At 40.7% G+C, this 24,988-nt stretch overlaps 2 protein-coding genes across 2 annotated transcripts in view; one reads left to right on the forward strand and one right to left on the reverse strand.

The window, feature by feature from the left end:
- prkcz (protein kinase C, zeta) overlaps window positions 1-8,408 on the forward strand; it is a gene marked incomplete at its 5' end in the record, with an annotated part of 96,121 nt that extends 87,713 nt beyond the window's left edge. The window contains 2 exons of the mRNA XM_080031521.1: window positions 707-822; window positions 8,292-8,408. Coding sequence (XP_079887647.1) covers window positions 707-822; window positions 8,292-8,379 — 204 coding nt within the window. The 3' untranslated portion in view covers window positions 8,380-8,408. The remainder of the gene's footprint in view (window positions 1-706; window positions 823-8,291) is intronic.
- Window positions 8,409-15,044: 6,636 nt separating this feature from the next.
- LOC307253458 (uncharacterized protein) lies at window positions 15,045-19,969 on the reverse strand. The gene is made up of 4 exons (XM_080031522.1): window positions 19,677-19,969; window positions 18,116-18,263; window positions 16,041-16,504; window positions 15,045-15,269 (listed from the first exon to the last, which is right to left on the reverse strand). Exons 1-4 carry the CDS (start codon window positions 19,820-19,822, stop codon window positions 15,197-15,199), a joined length of 831 nt encoding a protein of 276 aa, XP_079887648.1. The 5' UTR covers window positions 19,823-19,969; the 3' UTR covers window positions 15,045-15,196.
- Between the last annotated feature and the right edge of the window lie 5,019 nt (window positions 19,970-24,988).

Below are 24,988 nucleotides of genomic sequence, written 5' to 3' on the forward strand. Positions count from 1 at the left end.
AGAGCCAACCTGTGTACCTGTGTTCTTATTTTTTTGTGCCCATCTGACTTCCTTGTTTTTCAGAAAATGTCCTCGGTGCACATTTTAGCAGGATGAGGGACCAATGTGAAACCATGGAAACAAAGCAGACAAAACTCTGCTGGCTGAATCATCACTCGGGCACAATTACGCTGCTGCTTCAACCTTCTCCATTCTGTTGTTTTTCTCTCCCTATTTCCATTCCTCTCGCCATTTTCCACTAAAAATGGTTGCAAGATCTTTTTTGTCAGTGAAACATTTGACATTCAACATTGTGTACGCGTATAGGAGCTGTAGAAGCGTCTGTACTGTTAAATGAAGGTCATTTTATTTTAACAGCCCGAAATTCCAAATGTGTCTCTTACTTTATTCTTTAAAAAAAAAAAAGCTGCTCATTTAAATGTTTTAACCAGCATCCACTTCAAACCAATTGGATTAATATGAGATCTTGTGAAAAAGAAGAATACAGCTCTATATCCAGTAGCTAATGGTGACATTGTGTTTTCATCACAGCAGGGGGTTTGCAGCGAATCAATTCCCTGTAATTGTAAAACGTTAACAGAATGTAGAGCCCGTGACGTGCATGGAAACGTTTGCTTTTTCTTCCACGTGGTCCTCCACTCTCTAATATTAAATAAAAACAGTTGTTTACCATAATACATTTTTATGTGTTTGTTTTTTTTCTCAGCTGGAGAAGAAAGAGATGACTCCACCCTTCAAACCCCAAATCTCCGATGACTACGGCCTCGAAAACTTTGACACGCAGTTTACCAATGAACCAGTGCAGCTAACACCAGATGATGCGTAAGTAGTACTGCTCCTTCCATTCACATCACTGCCATCATTAAAGTCAACCTTGTGTGAATAATTTAGAGCACTCTCCCACATCGGTATAATCTGTATAAAGATCCTTTTTTCAGAGGCTCGACAGTTGCTTTAGGTAAATCCACTACGATATTCCACATGTGTGTTTTGTCTCTATGTTATGTGATTATGTATGTGACTCTTTTGAAGTCACTGCATTGACAGCGATCAATCATAAAGTCAAGCAGGTTTGATGTTGAGAGCGTAGTGAAATCAATGGAAATCAGTTACTCCCTGGAAAAGTGAAATAGCATTTAGACATCTATCAACAAGGAAATGAAACAGACAGCTACAATGCATAGTTTTCCATTTAAGGACATGTTATACTGTTAGCTACCAACCACTTGTGTATTAAAGGTTTCTGTTACTTTATAACATTCAGAATACTGGAGGATCATTGTGCTGTTAAGTTTGTATTAGTCCACTCAGAAAGTGGCAGCTAGCTAGTTAGCCTAGCACCATTGTCTTCTAGATGTTACTTTTCATTTATGTTATTAACACATGCACACCTTGTTTTGCCTTCGTATGGTGGTATAGAAAAAATAAGTGCTTGCTTGTGTGTTGCTACTACTGGAACACATCTTGCACCAGTCATATTACAGTATTGAAAACATCAATCTGTTCCAAAAATGTATAACCACTGGGGGAAAAAACATGATATGGGGCGATATCACTGCAGGAAAAATATGAATAATAATGCATATTTTGATTCTGTTTATAATTTATCTTTGCTTGCTATCTTCAATTATTCCATATTGCTTCTATATCCTACCTTGCAAATAAAAAAAATTGCCTTTTGCTTTTTAATTGAGTCAGTAAAATAGAACATCATACTACAGCCAGTAGCCAGTTGGTCAGTAGCAATAGTCTTGGAGCTTGAACTACTGAGCTGGGATTCTACTTGTCAGGTGTGACTGTCTCCACTGTAAGCCAGTGATGTCATGGTCGACTCACATAGAGGTTGGAAAAACAACTCAACGGAATTCAAATAGATTTACGCACACAAACAAACACTGGATGTTGTGCCATCTTACCAGAAGACCTCTGCATCCAATAAGAGAAAACAAACTGCCACACCCAACCCCCTCCTGAGACAGTTCCCAACATTGACGTCTTGATCCATCAGGGACATTGTTTTGATTAGTGCAAACATGTAGCCTTCAGGACCTGACAGGATTCCTTGTTTAAAGATTTAACTTAGGAGAGGAAAGGCGGCAGAGATCTGGCACAGCAACAGACAGGCTGCTGCAGACTGTCTGCAGCCGCAGCACGAAAACACAAGCACGGCCTGTTTTCCTCTGTGCCGTTACAAAATGGATTCCATAAGGCATTGGCAAACTCCTGCCAATAGATATTACCAGGCTCATGTTAGACAACATTTTCATTAAAATCCATGTTGAATTGATTTTTCTGGCTCCTACAGTTATAATTTTTCCTGCAAAGCTTTTATTGGACTGATTTTATTTGATGTGCTCGACAACCGCGCTGCTCAAATGCGGGAGATGAACTGAAAAAGTACTGTACTTACACCATCAACCTTTGGGAAAATGGGAAGCTTATTAGCCCTTTCATCCATGACAATTGGACATGTACCGAGAGCATGCAGAATGGATTGTAACCTCTAACAGTGGTGTAGCATATCATCCTCTGTAACTTCTTACACATGCATGTTAATATGCCAAAGCATTTTATGGGCCCGGATGCTGCCTGAAATCCTCCTGACTTCTCTAAATATAACCATTGGTGTGAGCTGTCCATTGAGCAAGTTGGGGCACAGAGAAAAAAATGAAACATTAAAAAAGATTAAAGTGATACCGTCACATCCCTAATCTCTTGCCCTTGGAGTGCAGCAGCAAGCAGCAAAGGATTCAGTATGCCTGAATCTGACAAGGACGAATGACATGTCGTCCGACCACATCTTAAGGCAAAAGTGTCTGTACCTTGATGTCCACAGTGGAAGGCAGGGGGAAAGGCCTTCACAAAACACTGCCTCCATGACCTCCCTACGAAAAGCTGTGTATCTTTTGTTTTTCTTTGTAGTCTTCACGCAATGGCTCGTACAACTGGGGATGAGACAGACATTTTTTAGACTGTCTTTCACTGAAGGCCTTCAGTGTTGTACTTAATTGAACATGAGCAAAATAATGCTGTTTGAAGAATGAAAACAGCTCGAGAGAAAAGTCCAAAAACAGAAATCAAACAGGAGGTTTCAGGCGATCAGACATGACCAGTTTGAAGTATAATGAAGCCTTAAGATTAAGGCACCACACACACACACACACACACACACACACACACACACACACACACACACACACACACACACACACACACACACACACACACACACACACACACACACACACACACACAAGTTGGCATGTATTTGCTCTCTCTTGGAGATCAATAGATCATGCTGGTGCACAGCATTTCTGGCACTGGGAGGCTTACTGTTACATGTGTGTTAATCATCTATACCTCTTGTCTGCTTTACATAATACTGTCAAATGAAGCCAAATTAGAAAATGAATGGTTGAGCAAGGTTGTACTTAGCTGGGTGCAGTTGAGGCTGACAATGACAGCATCATCACCAGCTTGTGCAACTTGAGACTTTTCAACACATACAAGCCGTAACTTCATAATTGTGGCAGCGGAAGGATCAACAGGGGCTCCCGGTGTTAATTGGAGCCTTATTAAATGCCCATCATGCTGTGCACCCATGACAGATGTATTTGGGTAGATAGCTACCATGGCTCTCCCTCGGTTTGAAGGTGGTGTACACCTCTGCTGTGTGCACTAGACGCTGCTGATCTTCAAACCAGCCTGGGAGTGGGTGAGCCTCACTGCTCATTACTGGGCTGCAGCGAGACGGCTCTGAAGCTCATTTGTGACAGGGTTTGACGGCGGGAGTCTGCGACAGACTTTGGAGGGAGGCAATTGTGGGAAAAGGGCTGGGGCTGGCACAGTGAGGGGGGAGATATGAGTGGGAGAACAGGGTGGAGAGAGAGCACACTGCCAGTTCAGTAGCGTAGAGATATCAACCTGGCATCAAACACTACAGCACATCAAAAGAAGACGCATACATACCTCCTCCCTGCGTCTCACACTTTATCCCCCCACCCCTTTCTCTTCCCTCTTGTTACCAAGGAGAGGGGGCTGATGTCGCCCACTCCCCCCTAGGAGAGGGGGTGATGCAAAAAGCTCTCCAGTCTCCCCTCTCTCCCACTCCTGATGGGCTTGGCACCAGAAGAAAGGGTAGCGAGAGAGAAGGGTAAAACCCTCCATGTTAGAGATTTACATTGCGACATTAAAACCCAGGATTGCTGGGGGGCCCTTTGCCAGCATGATTAGGAGAAGGGGGAGGGAGGTTTTAGGGTTTCTATGCCAGCTCCTTGTCTTAGAAAATGGCAGCCTCAGGCAGTGCCCAGAGAAGCGGGCTTTCTTCTTCTTCTGTAGCCTTGGTCCTCTGTGGTTGTTTTCAGAGACGTAAATGTGGTGGCCGGGACCACATTAGGGCTCCAGACTGTCTAGTGAACCTGTTGATTTTCATGGCACTTAAGCTACTGAATAGGGCAGCTAATTCATTCATTGACTAATGTCTTCCTCCGATTTAGTTCTCTCAAATCAATAAAGGCCTGCAGCTCGGACACAGAAGTCTAATATAACACCAGGTACATTAGCGGAGGTTTCTCCATAGAGCCTTGTTGTCAATGAACAGACTCTGGACATCTGGTTTCATCTTGATGCACATAATGCATTATTACACAGCGCTGATAAATGCTGTGTTCTGATTGGTTAATCAATGCATTCTACGGTCTGATATTTCTCTAGCTGTTTAGAATGGTTAACCTTTGCTATGGGTAACAGTCTGTTGCTACGGACATTGTTTTGATCGATCACTTTCTGTAATATCAATCCCCTGAGAGACATCTACAAACACTTACATACTACTAAAAACAATGGAATACTTTGGACATTAATTTGAATGTATCATGAGTGCAGGGAACTTTGGAGTCATGGCTAAAGTAATCTGTAAAGACTCCAGTAAGTAAGTTTGGCCAAAGAGCTACATAGTGACCGTTGCCATGGAGGAAGGCACACATACACGCTAGTTGTTTGCCGAAGTCCATGACTAACCCGGATGCACCGTTACCAGGAATCACATGGAAATAGTCCACATAACAGGAGGATGGTGCACCTGTATGTATGTGTGCACTCTATATTTTTCCCCTACAAAAAGACAGTGCACCACTTGAGCAGACTGATCTCAAAACTTACCTGAAATTCTACTTATTTGTGTTATTTTTTCAGGCCACCACTACTTTTGTAAAACACTTATTTGTGCATTAATGAGTTTGTGTCACTTATTTTTTTGTACTAGTTGAAATATCTTAAACTCGTACATCCGTATTTTAACGTCACTTCACACCTCCAAATGTGAACTAGCTCCTAATTGTGTCCATTTAGTCTTTGAATCAATTCAATATTCAGTCTGAACAACACAATGTGAGAACTTATCCAAACTCTTAGTCTGAAGCTGTGTGAACAGTGTAGTGTGTGACTGTCAGTACTAACACATACCCTGCACCATGGATGTGTTAAGTGCAGCAGTGTTGATTTCTTAGTTAAACATTGGTACGAAATGATCAAATTTGTTTTGAAGAAACAGTTCCAATGCTGTTTAGATACCTTCAACATTTTCTGTTTGTTCTTGTTCTGTCCGTCCCACTTCCCTCTCTCCTCCTCCTCTGTCCCCTCCCTCGTCCTCTCCTCTTCATTCAGCATCTGGTAATGCTTTCATCCAAGCCTGGAAAAAAAGGCAACATTTACGTTGGTTGAGCACACTGTTTGTTTTGGTCAGTTCCCAAAACCTTCTCCCCTCTCTTTTGTGTGTCCCTCTCTGTGGTATTTCTCTCTGTCTCTCTCTCTGTTCTTTTAGAAAGTCCAAAATAGAAGAACACCATTTTCTAAATCGAATTGTTGTATTGGTGGTTGACCTACTCCCACAGTGAGAGTACTTCAGATGGAGGAAAGAAATATTTGCTTCATCAGTATTCCATTCGGCAAACTGAAACAAAGACACTGTAGCGTTTCACTCACTTGTCCTTGCGCTCTATGTGGGTGGGATCGGCAACCTGTTCAACGCTGCCGGTGGCCCCCAAAGTGAGACCCCCACCCACCTGGTACACCAGGGGCAAGTCCAGTAAAGGCACCTATTGTTTTTACTTCAAAGCCCTCTGCTTAGTGTCTGAAGGGAAAAAGCCTCTCTGCCTTTCCCCAGAGAGAGGCCTCCTTTTTGGGCTTCAGTTCCCCGTCTCATCATCATCACCATACAGACACAGACACAGATGAGTAAACAGCCTGTTGTTAAGCAGTGTTGCTAAGGGGCTAGATGTATTTTTACCCAGCCACTCTTGTGAGCCCACTAGTTATGGGGTTTCGCTCCATTTACCTATGATTATGCCTTTGTTAATGGAAGCAGCATACTGAGAAAACAAAGGCACAGCTTGAGTTCCTCCACATACTAGTCTACACCATGTTCTTTCTGTCTCACTTGACATCGTGTACTAAGGGATTCAATTTTACACGGTTTCAGATTTATTTCCTAGGGAAACTAACAAAGAAAAAAACCCGCAATCAGGAGGTCTCCTGCTGAAACAGATGCAGCCAGGCACAGAGAAAAACACATAGTTTTTATAATTGAATGTAATTTCAAGAGCTACTTTTACAAGATTTCAAAAATGCATTGTTCAGACTAGTCCGACGCTTTGGGTACAAGTTGTATATAATCTTTCTTGAGAATATATCATTTATTATGGAGCGAAAAAAGCTTTTTGGATGATCTGTAGCACCCAAAGGTGCCGCCATGCTACAGAGGTAGTCACATATTAACCACCTCTATCGAATAAACTAAATTTGACGATACCATAATAAAATAAACCTTAACTTGCTGCTGTGACCAGACCTGTACTGACACCACATGTTTTTCTGATGAATGGTCATGGTCAAGTTTGTTTGGATTCTGAAGTTGAAATGTTATAAAAAGTTTTGGACTGTTGTACAACGTTTAGAAATGTCCATAGTTGAAGACGGTAAATGTGTTATTGTAAATATGTCATGTGCAAACATGTCCAAACATTCTGTGTTTTATCACAATCATGCCTGATTCCTTTCATGCTTTAATCCAGGGGTGTCCAAACTTTTTTCACTGAGGGCCACATACAGAAAAATCTACGAAGGGCCGGGCCACTTTGCAAAAATAACACATTTATCAGGACATGTAGCTGCTCTGATGTTTAGTTTCATAGTGTCTTCGTAAATTGTAATCCTTCTTCACGGAACGCTTTCCTTGCACATTAAACAGACACATTCCCCCTCTTGTTTATATGCCAATGATACACCCAGTGTTTTCTGCTTTTGCGTCCAATGTCCAGCAGGGTGAAAATAGTATCCAGCCGAGGTCCCGAGCCTCCTAGGGGGGTCCGGGGGTATGCCCCCCCGGGAGATTTTTTAAAGTTTTTAAAGTGAAATGCATGAATCTAGTGCACTTTGAGAGGGAAATTAAGAGGCTAAATCTGAAGAATTTTGTATGAAAATAAAAAATGGAGACACTGTGTCAGATGAATTAGAAGCTATTGGAGAAGGACACATAGATTTTCCATAATAATATTAATTTAAAATAAAATATTATTCAGGGTCCTCTGGGATGGGCTTGTTGCTCTTTTTCTTTTATGGGACATATTTCTCAGTAATATAATGAGTGCATTTAAATTATTTAAAAATTAAAAGCGCCATATTACATTATATTTTTAAAATGTGCCACGGGCCAATCAATCAGTGTTTGACACCCCTGCACTAGTGGGTTAACTAAGAAATGCAAAAAAAAAAAAAAAAAGGGCCATATTACATTATATTTTTAAAATCGGCCTCGGGCCAATAAAAAGCGGGCCGCAGTTGGCCCGCGGGCCGTAGTTTGGACACCCGTGCTTTAATCTGTCAATTTGAAATGTGGGTGAGTTTTTAAACTTCCGAAGACATTAATTCTCTTAGACCTCCTTCATATAATAGAGCTTTTTCCAAACAAAAGACACCCGGTGTGTAGCGGTCAAGGTGCAGACTATGAACCACAAATCAACTACACAAAGTCACTGGGTTTAAGATCCAGCAGCAGGGGGACCTTCGATGAATGTCCTTCCCCATCCCTTCTTCTCCCTCTCCCATTAACTCCTTTTGTTTCTCTTGGTAGTAAACATGAATACCCTAGAAATAATTCACCCTTTCCTAACTCACAATAATGTTCTGATCACGAGCACAGCATTTCTTTAGGATGGGCTCGTGCGTTGACCTTTTTTTGCGATGAAACTAACACCTCTAATTCTTCTTCTTTTCCGTCTTCTCTCTCTCCTCAGGGACGTCATCAAGAGAATAGACCAGTCAGAGTTTGAGGGATTTGAATACATCAACCCCCTGCTGCTATCCATGGAAGAGTCTGTATGAAGGAGAGACCTGCTTCTTCCTTTTTCGCCCACCTACTGTTTGTCCAAGCTGCCGTCTCAGCCAAAAACCACTCGCAAAGCCAACTCTGAAAGGCCAGGGAGGGAGAGGAGGAGAAAGAGGGGGAGGAAGAGTAAAAAAAAGACAACATGGGAAAGAGGGAAAACTCACCCTCTGGACCTGTCAGCACGGCAAAGCAAACAGGAGAATGGGACAGCTTTAGTTTTCTGGACGATTCAGATTGTTTTGTTGGAATACAACACTGTCCTTGTCTTGGTATTTACAAGGAAAAAAAACAAAAGACACTGGACTTCAAGAGCATTCCCTGTCGTTACGTTGTCTTCCCCCTAACTTTTTTTTTTTTTTTTTCTTGGTTCCTTCCTCCCCTCAGAACGTCCATCCACGTGTCAAAGCGACGACCGGGCTTTTGTAATTTTGAACAGGGAAGCTTGTTTCATTCTGTGCCTGCCATCATGAACACATTTTTCGACCCATCTCACACATCCCTGGATCAATATGACAGTTCTGTGGAAGAACTTGAAGTTTTACGTGCACTTTTGTTTTTTGTTTTTGTTAATTTGTTTTTTTGTTTGTTTTTTATCTGGTGGGGGAGGGGTGGGCGACGCCTCACACGAAACAAGAATGTACAATGACAAAAGGAAAGAAAATAAGTTATTATTGTGTATTATAATGTAGGTAGTGAGTCCAAAATTGACAATGCCTTTTTATCGATGCAAGTGGCACATTTCCATCCGTAACCACAAACTTTTCTTTTTCTTCTTTTTTGTTTTTCACAGACAGTGGGGAGGGGGAAAACACTCAAAGTTGGAGACGACTTTTAATTTAAGAAGTGCCTCAAAGATCGTGTCTCTGATTGCACTTAACTCTTAATGAACATTTCTTCGCCTATAATGGCTTCAGTGGGTAGAGGCCAACTGAAACCATGGCTACTCTCTGCCAGGGTTGGTCCAAACCATTCAAAATTTGTAGGGGAATCAACATTTTTGGAGCACGGTAGCTTACTTTGGTGCGGAACCGTGAATTTTATTTTTTATTTTTAATGAATCAATTCAAATGATCAGTGTGATGTCAATAGTTGATTTATGACTGTCAATAGATTAAAAATGAGTTGCGTCAAAGTCATCATCAGAAATAACCACAGCTGGTGGCAGTAGGAGACAAAATGGTTATGGGTAAAACTTGATGTATAGATATTTAAAAGTGAACATCGTGTCCTGCTTAGCGAGATCTTTCCGAATGCGAAATCATCATTCAGAACTGTAACCGATTGGTGTTGGGAAGGAGACAGTGTCAATACAGTTGTGTACATCTATAAAAGGTGTGTGATGACCATGGTATACCTGCTGCCAATGACAGTGTGGCAGCTTTAGAAACACATTATATATCAGGACTAGGCCTCCACAGTGTGTACAGGCTTGCTGGCCGAGCTCAGATTCTTCCACACCAGCTGCCGCTGCGTGACCATCTGCAGCCTGGTCGAAAAAGACCACGTGACCGGTTGGGTTGTGCTGTCTAGTGGAAAAGTGTCTCCAGTTCCATTTTGGGCTCATTGCGTGTGTGTGTGTGGCCATCTCCCCACCAAGGCTGGCTTTACATGCTGCGACTTGGATTCATCTACAACTTACATTTTTAAATTGTTCAAAAATAACTAAATTAATCTTAAGGTTGAGGTCAAAAATCATGTTGAAATTCAAATGTGTTGTTAAAGGAATACTTCACCCATAAGGAACAAGCATTCTATCATTATAAAATCACTATTATAATATAATGAATTAGGTTTTTTCTTCCCTCAGTCTTTCCTCAGTCTTCCCTTGGCCCAGCTGTCCTGTCAATCCTAACCCTTACTGTGATGTCACAACAAGGAAAATGTAGGGTTAGACAGTGAGACCATAAAACACTCTTTCTGCCTTTTCTCTGGCTAGGATGATCCGATTTAAATTTTTTGCACATTTATATTAAATAGGATCTCAGAATTCAATACACCTTCATATTCCCACCGGTGAAGTAGGTATTTAATATTGTTTTATTTCTAAAAGAAATAAAAGGTATTTGTACGTGCATAGAGAGAGACGCAACGTGAACGATTCGGCACCGGCAAACTTGTTAGCAGTGGTGGTAAATAAATTCAGACCAAATCAGAAGATATCAGATATGAAGCTACTCCGGTCACAGGACATGCAGCTTAATACCAGCATTGTTTTACACACAGGAACCCTTCTGAACCGCTAAGGTTCACTTCATGCTTTTCCTTTCATTACTTTATAGTAAAGTAATGCTTCTCTATTGCAACATCTGTTGGTATTTTCGTCCCTGCTCAAACATTATAATTCATTTAATTAAGAGTTGACCAACAGACGGCACAATAACTGTAACTTGTGTTGGGCTTTTGTCATCATTGACATGACAATTGGTAGATTATCTATAATGATAATTGTGAATAACAACCATAGTTCTATCACCTGATGATTGAAATGCATTTCCTGTCCACGTCTGTCCTAGAATCATGAATATGTCTGCGTAGGCAGAAAATTCAGTGCAGTATAAACAGAACCGTGTGTGTCTGTTGTGTGTGAGTGCCCTTAGTATTAGGAAGAGGCCTGGTTAACAAACGCCTGTATAATAACTTAATTGAATCTGTCAATATCAAAAGAAGGCATTAAATGCTTGATCAGATTTTGATTATTTGGTCACGTCTAAATCGGGAAATTTCTTCCAACTTCAGATTGTATTTTATAGTAAAGTTTTACATGTATTGGTTCTTGAATGATCAGTGAATCATATTAGCATCAATAATGATCTGACAGCACAACAGTGTCCCAGCATAAAGCCAGCCCAGTGCATGGTGCTCAGCTCACGAATCATCCTTCTAACTTCCCCAGCTGCCTGCAGACTGTGTACCACCAACACGATAAGAAGCCATGGGTCTATTTGTATACAGTGAAGTTTTAGCTCAAGTGTAACTTCATATACTGCCACCTTTATACACAACAAGCAACATGTTTGCAACCACGACATTTGGAGGCCAATTTGGTGCAGTTAAAAGGCGGCGATAGAATCAAACGCACGCACTACACATCTTTCAATATCAACTACGAGCACGGATTAAAGCCACAGACAGAAAAGAACTCCTCGTCCATGAAATGAGCTTTCGAGTAGATCTCTGTGCCTGTGTGCCTCAACTCAGCTCCCTATTGGCTGAGAATTATGTGATGAAATCTGACCCGTGCTAATTCGATAACCACATAATGGGATTAATTAGCTGATCTGGAGTCAAAGGGTCTCAATTAGCTGTAGGCCCTTTACAGGCAGAGAAGAAACAGATAGAAAGAGGAGAGATAATGAAGCAGTTCCACAGCCACCCAATCAGTCTACCGCACCCATGAACATACACACACAAACACACATCCTTGTACTTATATCTTTGTGAGGACACTCATTGACATCATGCATTCCCTTGCCCGCGGGCCCTTACCCTAACCATTACAACTAAATGCCTAACTCCCTAACCTAAACCGAATTCATAGAGGCACCTTAAAACATAGTCTTAACCCTCAAACAGCCCTTTAAAAGGTGTGTCCTTTAAAAGTGAGGACCTGGCAAAATGTCCTCACAAGGTTAAAAGCTTAGATTGGTCCCCACATAGACGACAGTACAAGTACACACACATACTGGCACACTTCAACATAGAAAAAAAAGCGTCTTCGTCCAGCCCCTCAACTTCTCATCATTTGCTGCATTTCATTAATGTTTTCCACACCAGGTGATACAATTATTGGCATTTGTTTTCCTCGAGGGACCAATGAGTGAAGTGCGAGTCCTTGAAACCACATTACAGCGCAGTGAAGGCCATTCCAAACATCCCAGAGGAGGAGAATCTTTATCTAAAAATGAATGAACTTAGTCCATGATTTCTTTTCTAACATAATGCTGGTTGGATACGCTACATTTCAACGCTTCACCGCATCTTTGTAAATATGTGTAATTATTAAAAATGATACTGGTTTTCCGTGAACTGGGTCCTTCCTTTTTTGCAGACCGTGGCAGAAAATGTTATGCAGACGCTACAGTTTTGTGTGCGTGTGTGTCACCTGGGAGTTGGTCCAACACGGCAGCACGTTCTCTGATCACCACTTATTCTATTCATACTGGAAGACTGGAAAGGGCAATTAACCCATGAATATATCATTGAACAGCATTTTATGTGTTTACTTGAAATGGAGAAAGTAACGTTTCACTGTATACTAGAAATTAATTTTAAAAAGAAAAAAACTGCTGAGGTGTTTTCAATAGATTCACTCTCCGAAGTCAATATATAAAGCGAGTGTAAATTGATGTACTGTGTACTACTGCACGCATCTTATCGAGCCTGTTTGGAGAAAGTCCAGGCGAAGACAAGCATTCATTCAAATGTGCTTTTCAGAATAGAAACAGCTTGTTCGCAAATTGAAAGAATGTTTTTTTTACCTTAAAGTAAACTGCAAGGAATTTCCATGTAGGCGATGCTTAATCTGATCCGTTTGGTTTTTCAGTTAACAGATTAACACAGCTGCCAACTGACTCTTAAAACATATGAAGACTGGAAGCAGAGGCAAACAGCTAGCCTGGCTCGGTCATTCGGTCTTTACTTGAGCCGGGCAAAATAAATGATATGGTAAATATCTGCAAAACCAATCGTAAAATAATCTTGGGGTGTTAATGCAGTGAGTTGGGTTCCACACAAACCTTCACACGTCAAACGAGTGCTTCAATTAATCATTATAGCTTGAAAGCACTTGACAGAAGAATTTAATAATACTGTAACATCACTTCATCATGATACAAATTTCACAGAACGTTGATAGCGTTTGTAAAGAGAATAACCTGTATCCATTGACCAGTCTTATATATTTCTGAGTCGGTGCAGTTATTGTGTCCACAGCTTTCAAAGTAGACCTCTGACATACCCTTCCATGACACAGGGGCACCCCTTCCATTTTTCTCCAAAGAGGTGAATGGCTTGATTTGCTCACCTTGTACATAAACATGAAGGTGTGTGTGTGTGTGTCCAGGAGTCCTTTTTACTCAGTAACCCTAAGTGGTTAGTAACTGTTCCCTGTACAAGCTGCTCTGTGGGTGTGTCCACCCCTGTAGGATATACAGTGCTGTTTGAAAGTTTGTGAACCCCTTGAGCATTTTGGAATTTTATTTATTTTAACCATTATTAATACATTTTTATCAATACCAGTATTTTTTATATGAAATAACAGATGTTTGTTTATCCACTCAACATTTTTCTTTTCCAGAAATCAATTGTTAAAACAGATAAAACAAATTATTTGACAACTGTTGTATGTGCAAAAGTTTGTGAACCCTAGGCTGCATTGCTTAGATTGAGCAGGTAAACAGATGGGCCAAATTGAGTGATGAAATGGACCAAAGTAGTGAGAGATCTTTAGGGAAGATATTGGGCGGCACTAGATAAAACAGAGGTAAAACCAGGTCAGTTTAGGCTCACCAAAGTGAACCCATTCAGGTCAGACATGCTAAAAGGGGAAAAAAAATCTCAGAGGATCTCAGGAATAGAGTTGTGATGCTGCACATTTGTCTGGGGACAGCTATTTATTAAAAAAAAATGTAGCTCCATCGGTCCACCGTGAGGCAAATCATCTACAAATGGAGAGCTTTAAGAGTGACTGAACATCTGCCTAGAAGTAGACTTCCTTCAAAAATATCCACAAGCGCCACAAGTGATGTTTCAGTTAAAAGCCAACCCAAACATTACATCTAGTGATTTGCAGACCTCTCTGGGACAGATGTGCATGGTTCCACAATAAAGAGAAAACTCAGTCAACATGGCTTTCATGGGAGGGTTGCTGAAGAAGCCTCTGCTCTCAAAAAAGAACAAAACTGCTTGTCACAACTTTGCCAGAGAGCACCTGGAGATACCTGAATTCTTATTCTGTGGACAGATTAGTCCAACATTTAACTGTTTGGTCATAACCAAAACCGCCATGTTTGGGAAAAAACGCAACTCTGCCTACCACCAAGAGAACCTTCTCCCAAGTGAAGAATGGTGGTGTCAAATTGTCTGCAAATCTCAAGATGTAATGTTTGGGTTGGCTTTTACCTGAAAAATCACTTTTCTTGTGGCGCTTGAGGATATTTTTGAACGAAGTCCACTTCTAGGCAGATGTTCAGTCACTCTTAAAGCTCTCCATTTGTAGCGAAGCAGTAGACCCACGTTCGCGTCCCGCCCGGGCTAATTCTTTGCAGACATTTAGAATCACGACTTCCCTTCGCAAGGTAACCAATCACAACGGAGTTGGGTTTGCAGGAAGGGGGGGGGGGGGGCGGAGATGGCAGAAGCAAAGTGTTTACAGGGCCTGCTGGATCGCCAAAATAAGAGAAAGAGCTTCCCGAAAATCTACATAGTTTTTTGTGATGCGATTCGTGTCAGGTTGCTCTATAGCAGTTTTTAACAAGAAATTAAGACCAGAAAAGTAGTATAATAGGATCTCTTTAAGCAATGCAGCTCAGGGTTCACAAACTTTTGCAGATACAACAGTTGGCAAATAATTTGTTTTATCTTTTAACAATTGATTTCTGGAAAAGAAACATTTTTAATTGATAGACAAACATCTGTTATTTAATATAAAAAATACTGGTATTGATAAAAATGAATTAATAATGGTTAAACACAATACAATTCCAAAATGCTCAAGGGGTTCACAAACTTTCAAGCAGCACTGTATGCTGGTGGAGTGTGGTGGACATCTGGGCTGCTCGCGGCTCCTGGACAGCAGCCAATGTCCCTGTCGTCTCACCACATCATGTCTACGTTGACCTCGGACAGACACTGGGCCAGGTGGCCGTCACAGTCCATCTGGGTGAACCTGGAGGGACAGGGGACAGGGACATCCAACATGGGTACTGACAGCGAACACACCCTTTACATACTGATACATATTACAGTCTGTTTGCCTTTAAGCTTGGGTAAACATACTAAAAGGCATGAAAATCCTACTTATTTAAAAACTAAAATAATTAGTTAAAATTGACGACATTGTCCTTTCATATTGGACATCTCTTTAATATGCTAACAAATATCTATCACACTGACATAACAGATGAAGATGGATGAGCTACCTTAATCCAAAAACTGAATATTTCAAACCATTGATGTGTTAAGATTAAGAATAAATGTTATACTGGATAATGTGACGGAAACTTGTGAGGTGCTATCAGCAAAAGGGAAGATGTCTCTTCAAGCATAAGTACTACTACTACTACTTTTCGATAGCCTTGCTACCGAGGTTACGTGTGCCGTTCTCAAGGATGTATTTGGGGAACCGATACTGACGGCTAAGGCGGCCTTGATAAGAAAAGAAACATGTCTTTGAAACTTAAAACCAAAAAGGTCAATTGGGACTCTTTGCATTGGGATTGTTTAAACCAAGAAGATTTCCTATTTATTATTCTTTCCCAGTACTTCCTCAAAGCTTTGCATCTGTAGCTCTTTATTCTTTTTAACAGCTGGCTTGACACAGTAACAGCCTTCACAGATGTGATTTTGACAACAAGCTTTCTCCAGAATTGCTGACTCTACCTTTAACTTGTGTTCCTATTGCAGTCAGTGCAGTGAGGGAGTGCATTGCATCTCTTACCCAGCAGGGAACTCCATCAGGCACATGGGGCAGCTCTGCAGCCCTGTGTCTCCTCCGTCACTCCTCTGCCCTTCCTCTTTATGCCTCGCCCACTCCTGTGTGGACACTTGTCTTTCCCCAACACTTGGGGGTCCAACTGAGGACGACGGCCCCTTCCAACTGTGGAGGGTCGGACGTGGTCTTTCGGTGGCTGTGTGAATGGACGTGGTCTCACTATCATGAGTTTGCCTGGCGTGAGAGGAGGATAGCACTGAGCTAGGTGGGTCCGGTACAGGCTGGGTCTGTGCAGTGAGCTCCTGCTGAGGGGAGCTGAGCCTGAGAGGACCTGGGCTCCATGAAGTCCTGGGGGGAGGATGAGGAGACGGTTCAGGAGAAAGTGGATGAGAGGGTTCAGGCAAGGGAGCCACCACTTCGCTGAGAGAACACCACCGCTGCTGCTCGTCTAACTGTGTTGCTGTGAGTCTCTAAAAGGAAACACACAGAAAAAAAGATGCAAAATTCAAAAGATAAACTTTTATGTGAAATGCACCTTTTATGGTGCATTTCACATAAAAGTAAAGTATGAGAAAAAACTACTTTTTTCTCAACCACCACCTTTTTTTTCCAGACAACCTCCCTGTGTTCCAATATCCATACTTCCATACTATTTAGTATGCCAGAAAAAGGTTTAGGTTTAGGATGTCCTGATACATGCATGTCAAATGCAGTATGCCAAAAATACCAGGATGCCCTAAAAAATTAGCATTTTGCAGTATGGAAACTACCATGCTCAAGTATGTAGTAAAGTAAAAAGAAAAAATATGTGATTTGGAACACAGGGTTAATGTTAAAAACCCTAGTCAGAGGCCACGCCCCCACCAACCTAACACAGCACTACCTCCACCTGTGATAAGCACACAACCAGATAACCCAGCAGCAGTTACCTTCAGGGCCAATCAGAGCAGACTGGTATATCACAATGTATTCACATACTGTATAAGTACCATCTGAAAGAGTTTTACTGAAGTGATGTTTTTAAACACAAATGATGCACACTGGCAGCTCATCTCCTCTGCTGTCAGAGATGGTTTGTTGATGTATGGTAAAGCAGGTACCAAATGAGGACTATTTAAAAACTGCTCACTAAGGGTGCATACTGTACACTAAGGGTGCATACTGTACATAGATGTATCCAACGTTCAAAAGTGGGCTGGTGGAAAGCACCAGTCGACATTCATGAGCGTTGTCGTCAAAGGACTCACACAAACCTGGCCATGATGCGGCTTTTGTCATCTTCCAAGTCATCTTTGCTCAATGGCAGCTGGCTCTGTGACTAAAGGCTCACGTGATAAATTCAGCACAATGCTCATTTCCACAGAACAGACTCCATCAATAGAACAACAGAGTCCTGTCCTACTCACCATCAGTAATTAATTCCAATCTGTTCCACTTTTCAGTAAGTTATAAAGCGTGACTGAGCAAAAAAGCGCCACACTTCCTGCAGATTTTTCAGATTACAATCTTCAAAGACTCCCACAAATGTGTTATGGTTGGTTTCCATTCAGCCACTGGAGGACTTTTAATGTGAAACATCTGAGCAGGAGGGTTGAGGTATTGACGGTAATGATCCATGGAAGAGACAGGAAAAAGTTGGTCAATAAATAATTTCCCTGCGTTCCAAATCGCAACTCTTTCTTTTTTTTACTATACTACATACTGCAGCTGTCCATAAAATGTACGTAGAAGTACACTGGTTGTTCTAACTCGGGAGGCTCAGTTGATGTGATGTAACTTCCGCTGTGCAGAGGATGGTGGGTCAGAACCGTCAAAAAAGCATGCTGGTCTGAACACTAAAAATGGCAACTGGATATAGTAAGACATTCGCATATTTTTCAGCTTATTGCATTTGACCCCTTAGAGTCTAGACTGTATATACATTTTAAAAGTGATTATGAAAACAAGTGTAGTCCTGATATAAACATCAGAGCCATGTGGACAACACATAGTAAAAAACATTCTGAAACATCTCTTGTGTGTCTATGTGAGTCTTGTCACCATATTTACTGGTTAGTTAGGGACGCCCGACGGCAACACACCGCTGCAGATGACTGTGGTAGATCAGGAACCCGGTCCCAGCTCTGGTTGTCCATGTCGGGCAGAGCAGACCTCAGAGTCATGGCCCACGGAGCGTCGGCTGCAGCCAGCTGCTCTCTGTTCCACCATTCTGCTGCAGGACACGCTGGCCTGTAAAGCAGGTATCACAAGGGTTGGGGGGGTATGGTCAAAATCTGTCACTATAACATCTATCATGGTATAAGTAGTTTTATATCATGGTAACGGTACATATCTCGGCCGATATAGTATTTTTTTCTGTGCAAATGTGAAGAGTTAACGCCTGGTAATCATTTAATAAATTCAACGCATAGAATATATATTTTTTTTTATCAACGTTAACAGGTGCATAACACAAGCCTGGCTTCAGTAAGTCAATGCAATATAAAGGACAATCACACAAATGTAAAAGAAAAGAAAATATATACACTGTATGTGCAATTTGTTCCCTCTGCTCCAACCAACTCCTGTTGACATTGCACACCCTCATCCAGCATCTTCCTGAATATGTCACATCACAAGGAATGAGCTGCGTTTGAACACATTAGTAAGAGTCTAAGAGAGTTGCAACATGTATAACTAGATTTAATTGAGCAATACACAGCGTGGTGAAAAGGATATGAGCAAGGATGAATGACATTTTTTTTTCTTTAATTATTATTTGGTATGCATTTTTAATCAGTCAATCAAATAATTTATGAAACTGCTCTTTGATGCGGTGCACACTAGTGTCAATAACAAAGCAAGAGAGAGAGAAAAAAAGATCCTATTCTGCATAAATGGTATATGACCACTCTATCCGTGCTTTTTCCTGTATCGCAGATTTTGTGAAATGTGGTGTTGTAATTAATTACTCGAAAATATAGCTGCTCCATGTCTGCATTGCTCTCTGTTGTGTGTACCTACCAGCCTGCTCCATTTTTGGTTTGTTGTCTTTGGGAGAAATGTTTTCCTAAACACTCAAATACTGGTTCTTCCCGTCTTTATTTAACCTGACAGCAGGTTATGACTTCCATTTACTGGGGTATCTAATACAACAGTCCTGCGTTAAATTCTAACCCTTTATTTGAAGTTTTAATGTTCTGTTCTTATTATTGATAATGTGTCAGAGAGGCGCTGATTCCCTTAATCTGAAATGAAGTTCTCCACCTAGCCACGTGCTTTTTTGTTTCCCTGATGTCTATTACGTGGTTCCCTTGTGCAGCTGCAGATGTGTCAAACACTATGTAAAAAATCTGTGAGTTGACATTTTATTCTTTGTATTACAAAAAAAAACAAAAAACAGAAGAGAATCAATAATGCTCTCAAATGTAGGCTATCATTCAGAACAGCTTTACATAATTGTTCAAGGCTTACTTTATGTTACAGTCTCTTTTAAGGAAACGAGGACATTCATGTTGACATTTCTAAAATAGTAGACTGTGTAGAGACCATTCGTTCTGCGTGAAACTAAAAAAAATCTGCTAAATATAGGCTACTTTTTTAACCGGGACAAAAGGACAGACAACAACATTGAGAAACTCGTGCGGCACGTCTAAAACCCACCTGCCTGGCTCTGCAGTCCTGTCACTGGAGAATACTGTGGTGGTTTGACTGCTCTTTAGAGTTAGCCCGGGAGATATGACTGGCTGGAGCTCTTCGGCGGACAGTTTCCTCCGTTTAAGTTTAGACTTTGAATTACTTTCAGCCATATTATCAAATTCCTTTTCACAACAGCTTCTTGTTTCGCGCTAGCGTGAGTGTGGACCAGTGTTGCCAACTCTTCAGTAAGGAAAGTAGCTATTGGCTGTCCAAAAAGTCGCTAGAAGTCGCCAGATGACGTCATCACCTAATTTGCATATTCGTAGATGACGTCATCGCCTAATTTGCATATTTGTAGACAGGGGTTTTATACAGTAATATTTGAATAGATGAGGTTCTAGTGTTATGAACGTGACAATCGCATAAACAACCAACGTGGTAATGTTAAGTCTAGCAGTAATCATACATGCTCATGGTTAGAAAAGCACTGCATAACATTTTGAATTGCACTACTCGTAGACCGTAGAAGAGGTGGGAAAAGCTGCTAACTGCTAATAGTGATGCTAACGGAACACGAGCGGAGAGGTGTATCTCCTGCTCTGACCGCAGCTGGGAGGGGCTGCTGCGCGAGGACCGGGCCGTCTGTCAATGCTCTGTGACGGGGGACGGGCCGGGAAGCTCCCGCTGCTCGTTGAGAAGCGTTAAAAGTGATATTTGCTTCGGCGAAAAAGTCACCAATAACTCCAGAAAAGAAGCTAGATTTGTCGCTTGTCGCTTTTTTGAAAAAAAGTCGCCAAAGGGGTCTGAAAAGTCGCTAAATCTAGCGACAAAGTCGCTAAGTTGGCAACACTGGTGTGGACGAATTGACGAGTACTTCCTCTTTCCTGAACGCCTTACGTCACCTTATCCTAGCCAATCAGACGAAGCCTTCTTCATGGGACATCCCCAACACACACAGAGGGGGAAATCAATTAAACTATATTATCTATGTATGAAAAACATAATGTGAACATAGTCTGGTAAATAAAGAGTGGCTTTCCTCATACATTCTCAATTCCTTTGAGTTATGTTCAAATTACTCGTGGCTATGAGTAGACCTACTATAAACTAGAACTGTAGGCCTAAGGTATAGGCTACTGTAGGTCTACTGATGTTAAAGATTAAGGTAGGCTGCTTGAACTTTATTCATATTTTTGATAATTGGTTATTTATTTAATAATGTTTTAATAAAAAATGTACCTAACATTTTTAGAAAAAAAATGTTATAGGCTAGCCATATTAATAGATAAGAAAAAAAAACAATTACCTAAATGACCAATGTCCACATAAATGTTCTTATTAATGTAATAACTTCGTCTATGTATTTCTGTTGAGCGATTCATGTCACAATGTATATTTATAGACTAGGTAAAGTTACTTTGCAGTGTCGGTTCCGGTGCAGGTGGCACCTAAACCCAGATCTGGAGATGTGACCCCCACCCTGCAGACACAAACACATTGTATTTAAAGAAAAACCTTGTTTTAGCTCACAGGTGTGCAGAATTCTATTTAAGATCGTATCCGTACAGTCAGGCCTGCATTCTTACTGTTTGTTTGAAGTCAATTTAATTTCTTACTTATTGAAAAGTATGCATTCAGTTAGTCTTATGTGGGTAGGCTACATTTAGATTTGCACAATACTCTGAGAAAAGCAACTGTCCAGTGAGTGAATACAATTCATTTTGAGTTTGCAGTCCAAGAGATTCATGTCAGCTGTGCATAATCACATACAGCATAATTACAGACGGTGGATGCAATGCACATACCTGGCTGCTGCAGGACCACAGGTATTTAACCAACATTCTACCGGAAAGGTGTCACTGAGAGTCATGAATCAGACTTGAGACACGTAAGCTCCATAAATAACTAAAATTGACCTCAGCTGAAGCTTAGTTAATGCTTATTAATCATCAACTAAGCAGTTATTAATGGTTAGTTAATGTATAGTACATTCTTTTTAAGCATTAACTTAGCATTAAGTAACACTTAATTAATGTACCCTTATTGTAAAGTGTTACCGAAACTTCTCTTGAATATACAAAAATACACACGGTCTTTGGGATACTTTGAAAGAGTCTTAATGTGTACCTCAACCAACAAGCCATGCAGTCTGATATGTGTGCTTGCACTGCACAGGTCATTTCGATCAGGTGAACTAGACATCAAAAAATCCTCCCCCTGATAACCTCCATGTAGAACTTTGTTTGCTGTTTATTAAGTTCTGCTCTAAGCGGAACTCTAAAATGCACGGATGCAGTTTTTATGGTGTGGATCGAATTTGATTTACTTTTCATAAGGGATTAATACTGAGTTGATCTGACCACTGACTGACCTTCTGTATAGTTCTCTATTACTGGGAATGTGGTGGTGGTATCCTACAGATTAATCTCTGAGATTGTGCACAACTTCCACTGTGACGAAGACGCAACAGACAGAGTGCTTTGACATTCAGTTAAACTGGGATTTCTTGAGGAAGTCGCTTCTTTTCATGTCATGTCATGTCATGTCATGTCATGTAATTTCATGTCATTCTAGAAATTTGGCAAGAAAACTGTAATTTACTGTACTGCAGATTTCCCCTCTAAAATGACTTATTAAAAACAACAACATTGTCAATAGGAAAGTGATGTTATCAAAGCATGATGCAGATAATACAGTGTTTAGTAGAAGAAAATAGTGCAGGTTCTTCACTATTTCCACAAAATGATTGGTTAGCATGTGAAATAAACTTTCCGGTGTGCAGAACAAGCCAAGCCATCGATTAAAATCCCTGACAAGAAAGAAAACAAGTGCACTCAAGTATGGTCTGCCCAGCCTCAACAGGAAGTTCTTTAAACTGTTGTTTGGTCGAATACATTGCCATGGAAACAACCTTTCCAATCCTGAGAACAAATGGACGGTGGATGAGATTCATTGTAGTGAACGATTCCTTCTAAGTGACATTCTATCATGACTTTCAGGATGAAACAAAATTCGGATTGCATCACCTAATCGTCAACTCGCACTACACAAGATACTATGCCGTTCTTGCACAAGGCTTTCCACTCAATGCAAACTAAAGAGGGTCACATCATACAAGAATGCTCACTGTAACGATAATACTTTGTTCCTTCTGCTAGGACACACATCAAGTGGAAAGTTGAAGTCATAATAATGGTGGGACTTTCTGAGCCTTTAAAGCTGTTGGCCAGAAGAGAGAGGGACCAACGGAGAGAGGCTACAATTATGCAATGGAAAAAGACAAGGGAAAGCTGGACCAGAACGGAAGGAAAAGGAAAGAAAATGAGAGAGAGAGAGGCGAGCATTATTTTTAAAAGAATGGAAAACAGCACTATGGGAAAACCTGCCACTCTGAAATAAGGTGAGGGCATTTTTTGGGGGGGAAATGCTGCCCCATAAGATGAGTATTCCAGAAGGACTTGCTGCCCGCGAATTTGCTGACATTGGCCAATATTTTTTTTCTTTTTCTACCTCAACCACAGAGGGGAAGGAACACAAAAGCGGCGCATTGGGCCAGGTCTGTGGTACATAGTGCTACTCTGGGAAAAAGCTATCCGGCGCCTGGAAAGACACGTTATGTCATCATCCGTCCCACGTGGTGCAGTGTTGTGTTGAGCTGCCATGGCAACGATGGCGAAGATGATGAAGAGAATAAAAGTGAGGCAGCAGGAGCCTTGACTTAACTGTTAGATACACCAAGCATTTGGGAGGTCAAACCACCGGTCAACTTCTCCATGAGGTGATGAGAACATACACACAAAACCATTCAGGTGGTCCTGGTACAAGTAACGTATAGGCTACTACATACTTAAAGGTGGCGTCACTTGTCTGAGATTCTGGAGAATGCTTCTTGTCAAAATCCCTTTTAGTCAAAATCAGTGAATATCTCCTCACAATTCACAACCTGAACATAATGTCTGTGCGTTGAAGAACATTCTGGTTTTAAAAAAACAGCCTAGGCTCTGTAAAAAGGGGCTTGGACCGACCGGGACCGACCCACCGTAGCTAGTAACAATGCTATCGATATAGGCAGAGATTTATCACTATGAAAATACAGCTAGCATATGTTTTTAGTAGTAGGGGAGCCCGGGGGCAATTGTAACAGTTTTTGGTTTTAGTGTCATTACTCAAAAACCTCTTGAACTATTTAGATAATTTGTTTTAATTAGGAAATTTGTATCTGTACTCTACTTGTGAACATTAATAATTTTATTTTACAGACAATGTTAGATTCACATATCGATCTAAAAATTGCAATCGCAATCGCCCCCTGGTGCGGGGGCAATTGTAACAGTGTGTGGGGACAATTGTAACAAAAGATCTCATAGCTTCATATAAAAATTAAGGACCACAATAATCTTCCTATTAATGCAGGGAAATATAGGGGAAACTATTTGATATCAATTGGAAAATAGATTTCATATCAAAACAATAAATATTAGACATCGACAAAGTGCGTTTAAATAATTAACATTACTGGAAATGCTTATTTAATTATATTCGTAATACATGCTTAAAAAAACAACAAACAGTTCAAAACAAACCAACTTCAAAAACTAACAATCAGATAGCTTTCCTATTACAATATTATTATTATTTTAATGTATAGGGTCAGGGGCAATTGTAACACAGTGTTACAATTGCCCCCGACCATAACAACTTGACACAAACTACCCTGATGGCTAGAAACAATGGAGCTAATGTTTAACAAATATGTCATATCTTACACAACAGTAATGTCATCAAAACAAAACAGAATTTGTTTAATTGAAATTAAATATTAAGACTTTATGAGAAAAATGCTGTAGATTTCATTTTTTACTTTCGTACCTCAGAAACGTGTTTTTTCTGAAAAAATATTTTAAAAAGGGAATATCAATTTTCCCTTTGGTATGCAGAGAGACATCATCAAAATACATTTTGTGTATCTACTTTATTTCTTATTGGTGCAATTTGATGTGTTACAATTGCCTCCTGTTACAATTGCCCCCGGTGTCCCCTACTGTAGCAAATTATGACAATACGCCTGTCAATATCTAAATAGGTGTTGAAGTCAAATGCAGTTCAAATCCAAAGTAAGGCTTAGGCTATACTGTAGCTTTGATATGTATTTCGCACTCTAATTTCATGAATTCCACATTTAAAGCCTCAGTATTCTTGTCTATTTGACAATCAAGGCCATTTTATACAGCGATTGGTCGGGGTGCGTGGAGGTGTTGAAATATCCTGAATGTGAAATGTGAATGTTTTCCGAACAATAATAAAGTCACTTTACTTTAAAAACAGTCACTGCGATG

This window comes from Ammodytes marinus, assembly GCF_949987685.1.
Source record: "Ammodytes marinus genome assembly, chromosome: 7".
NCBI lineage: Eukaryota > Metazoa > Chordata > Actinopteri > Uranoscopiformes > Ammodytidae > Ammodytes > Ammodytes marinus.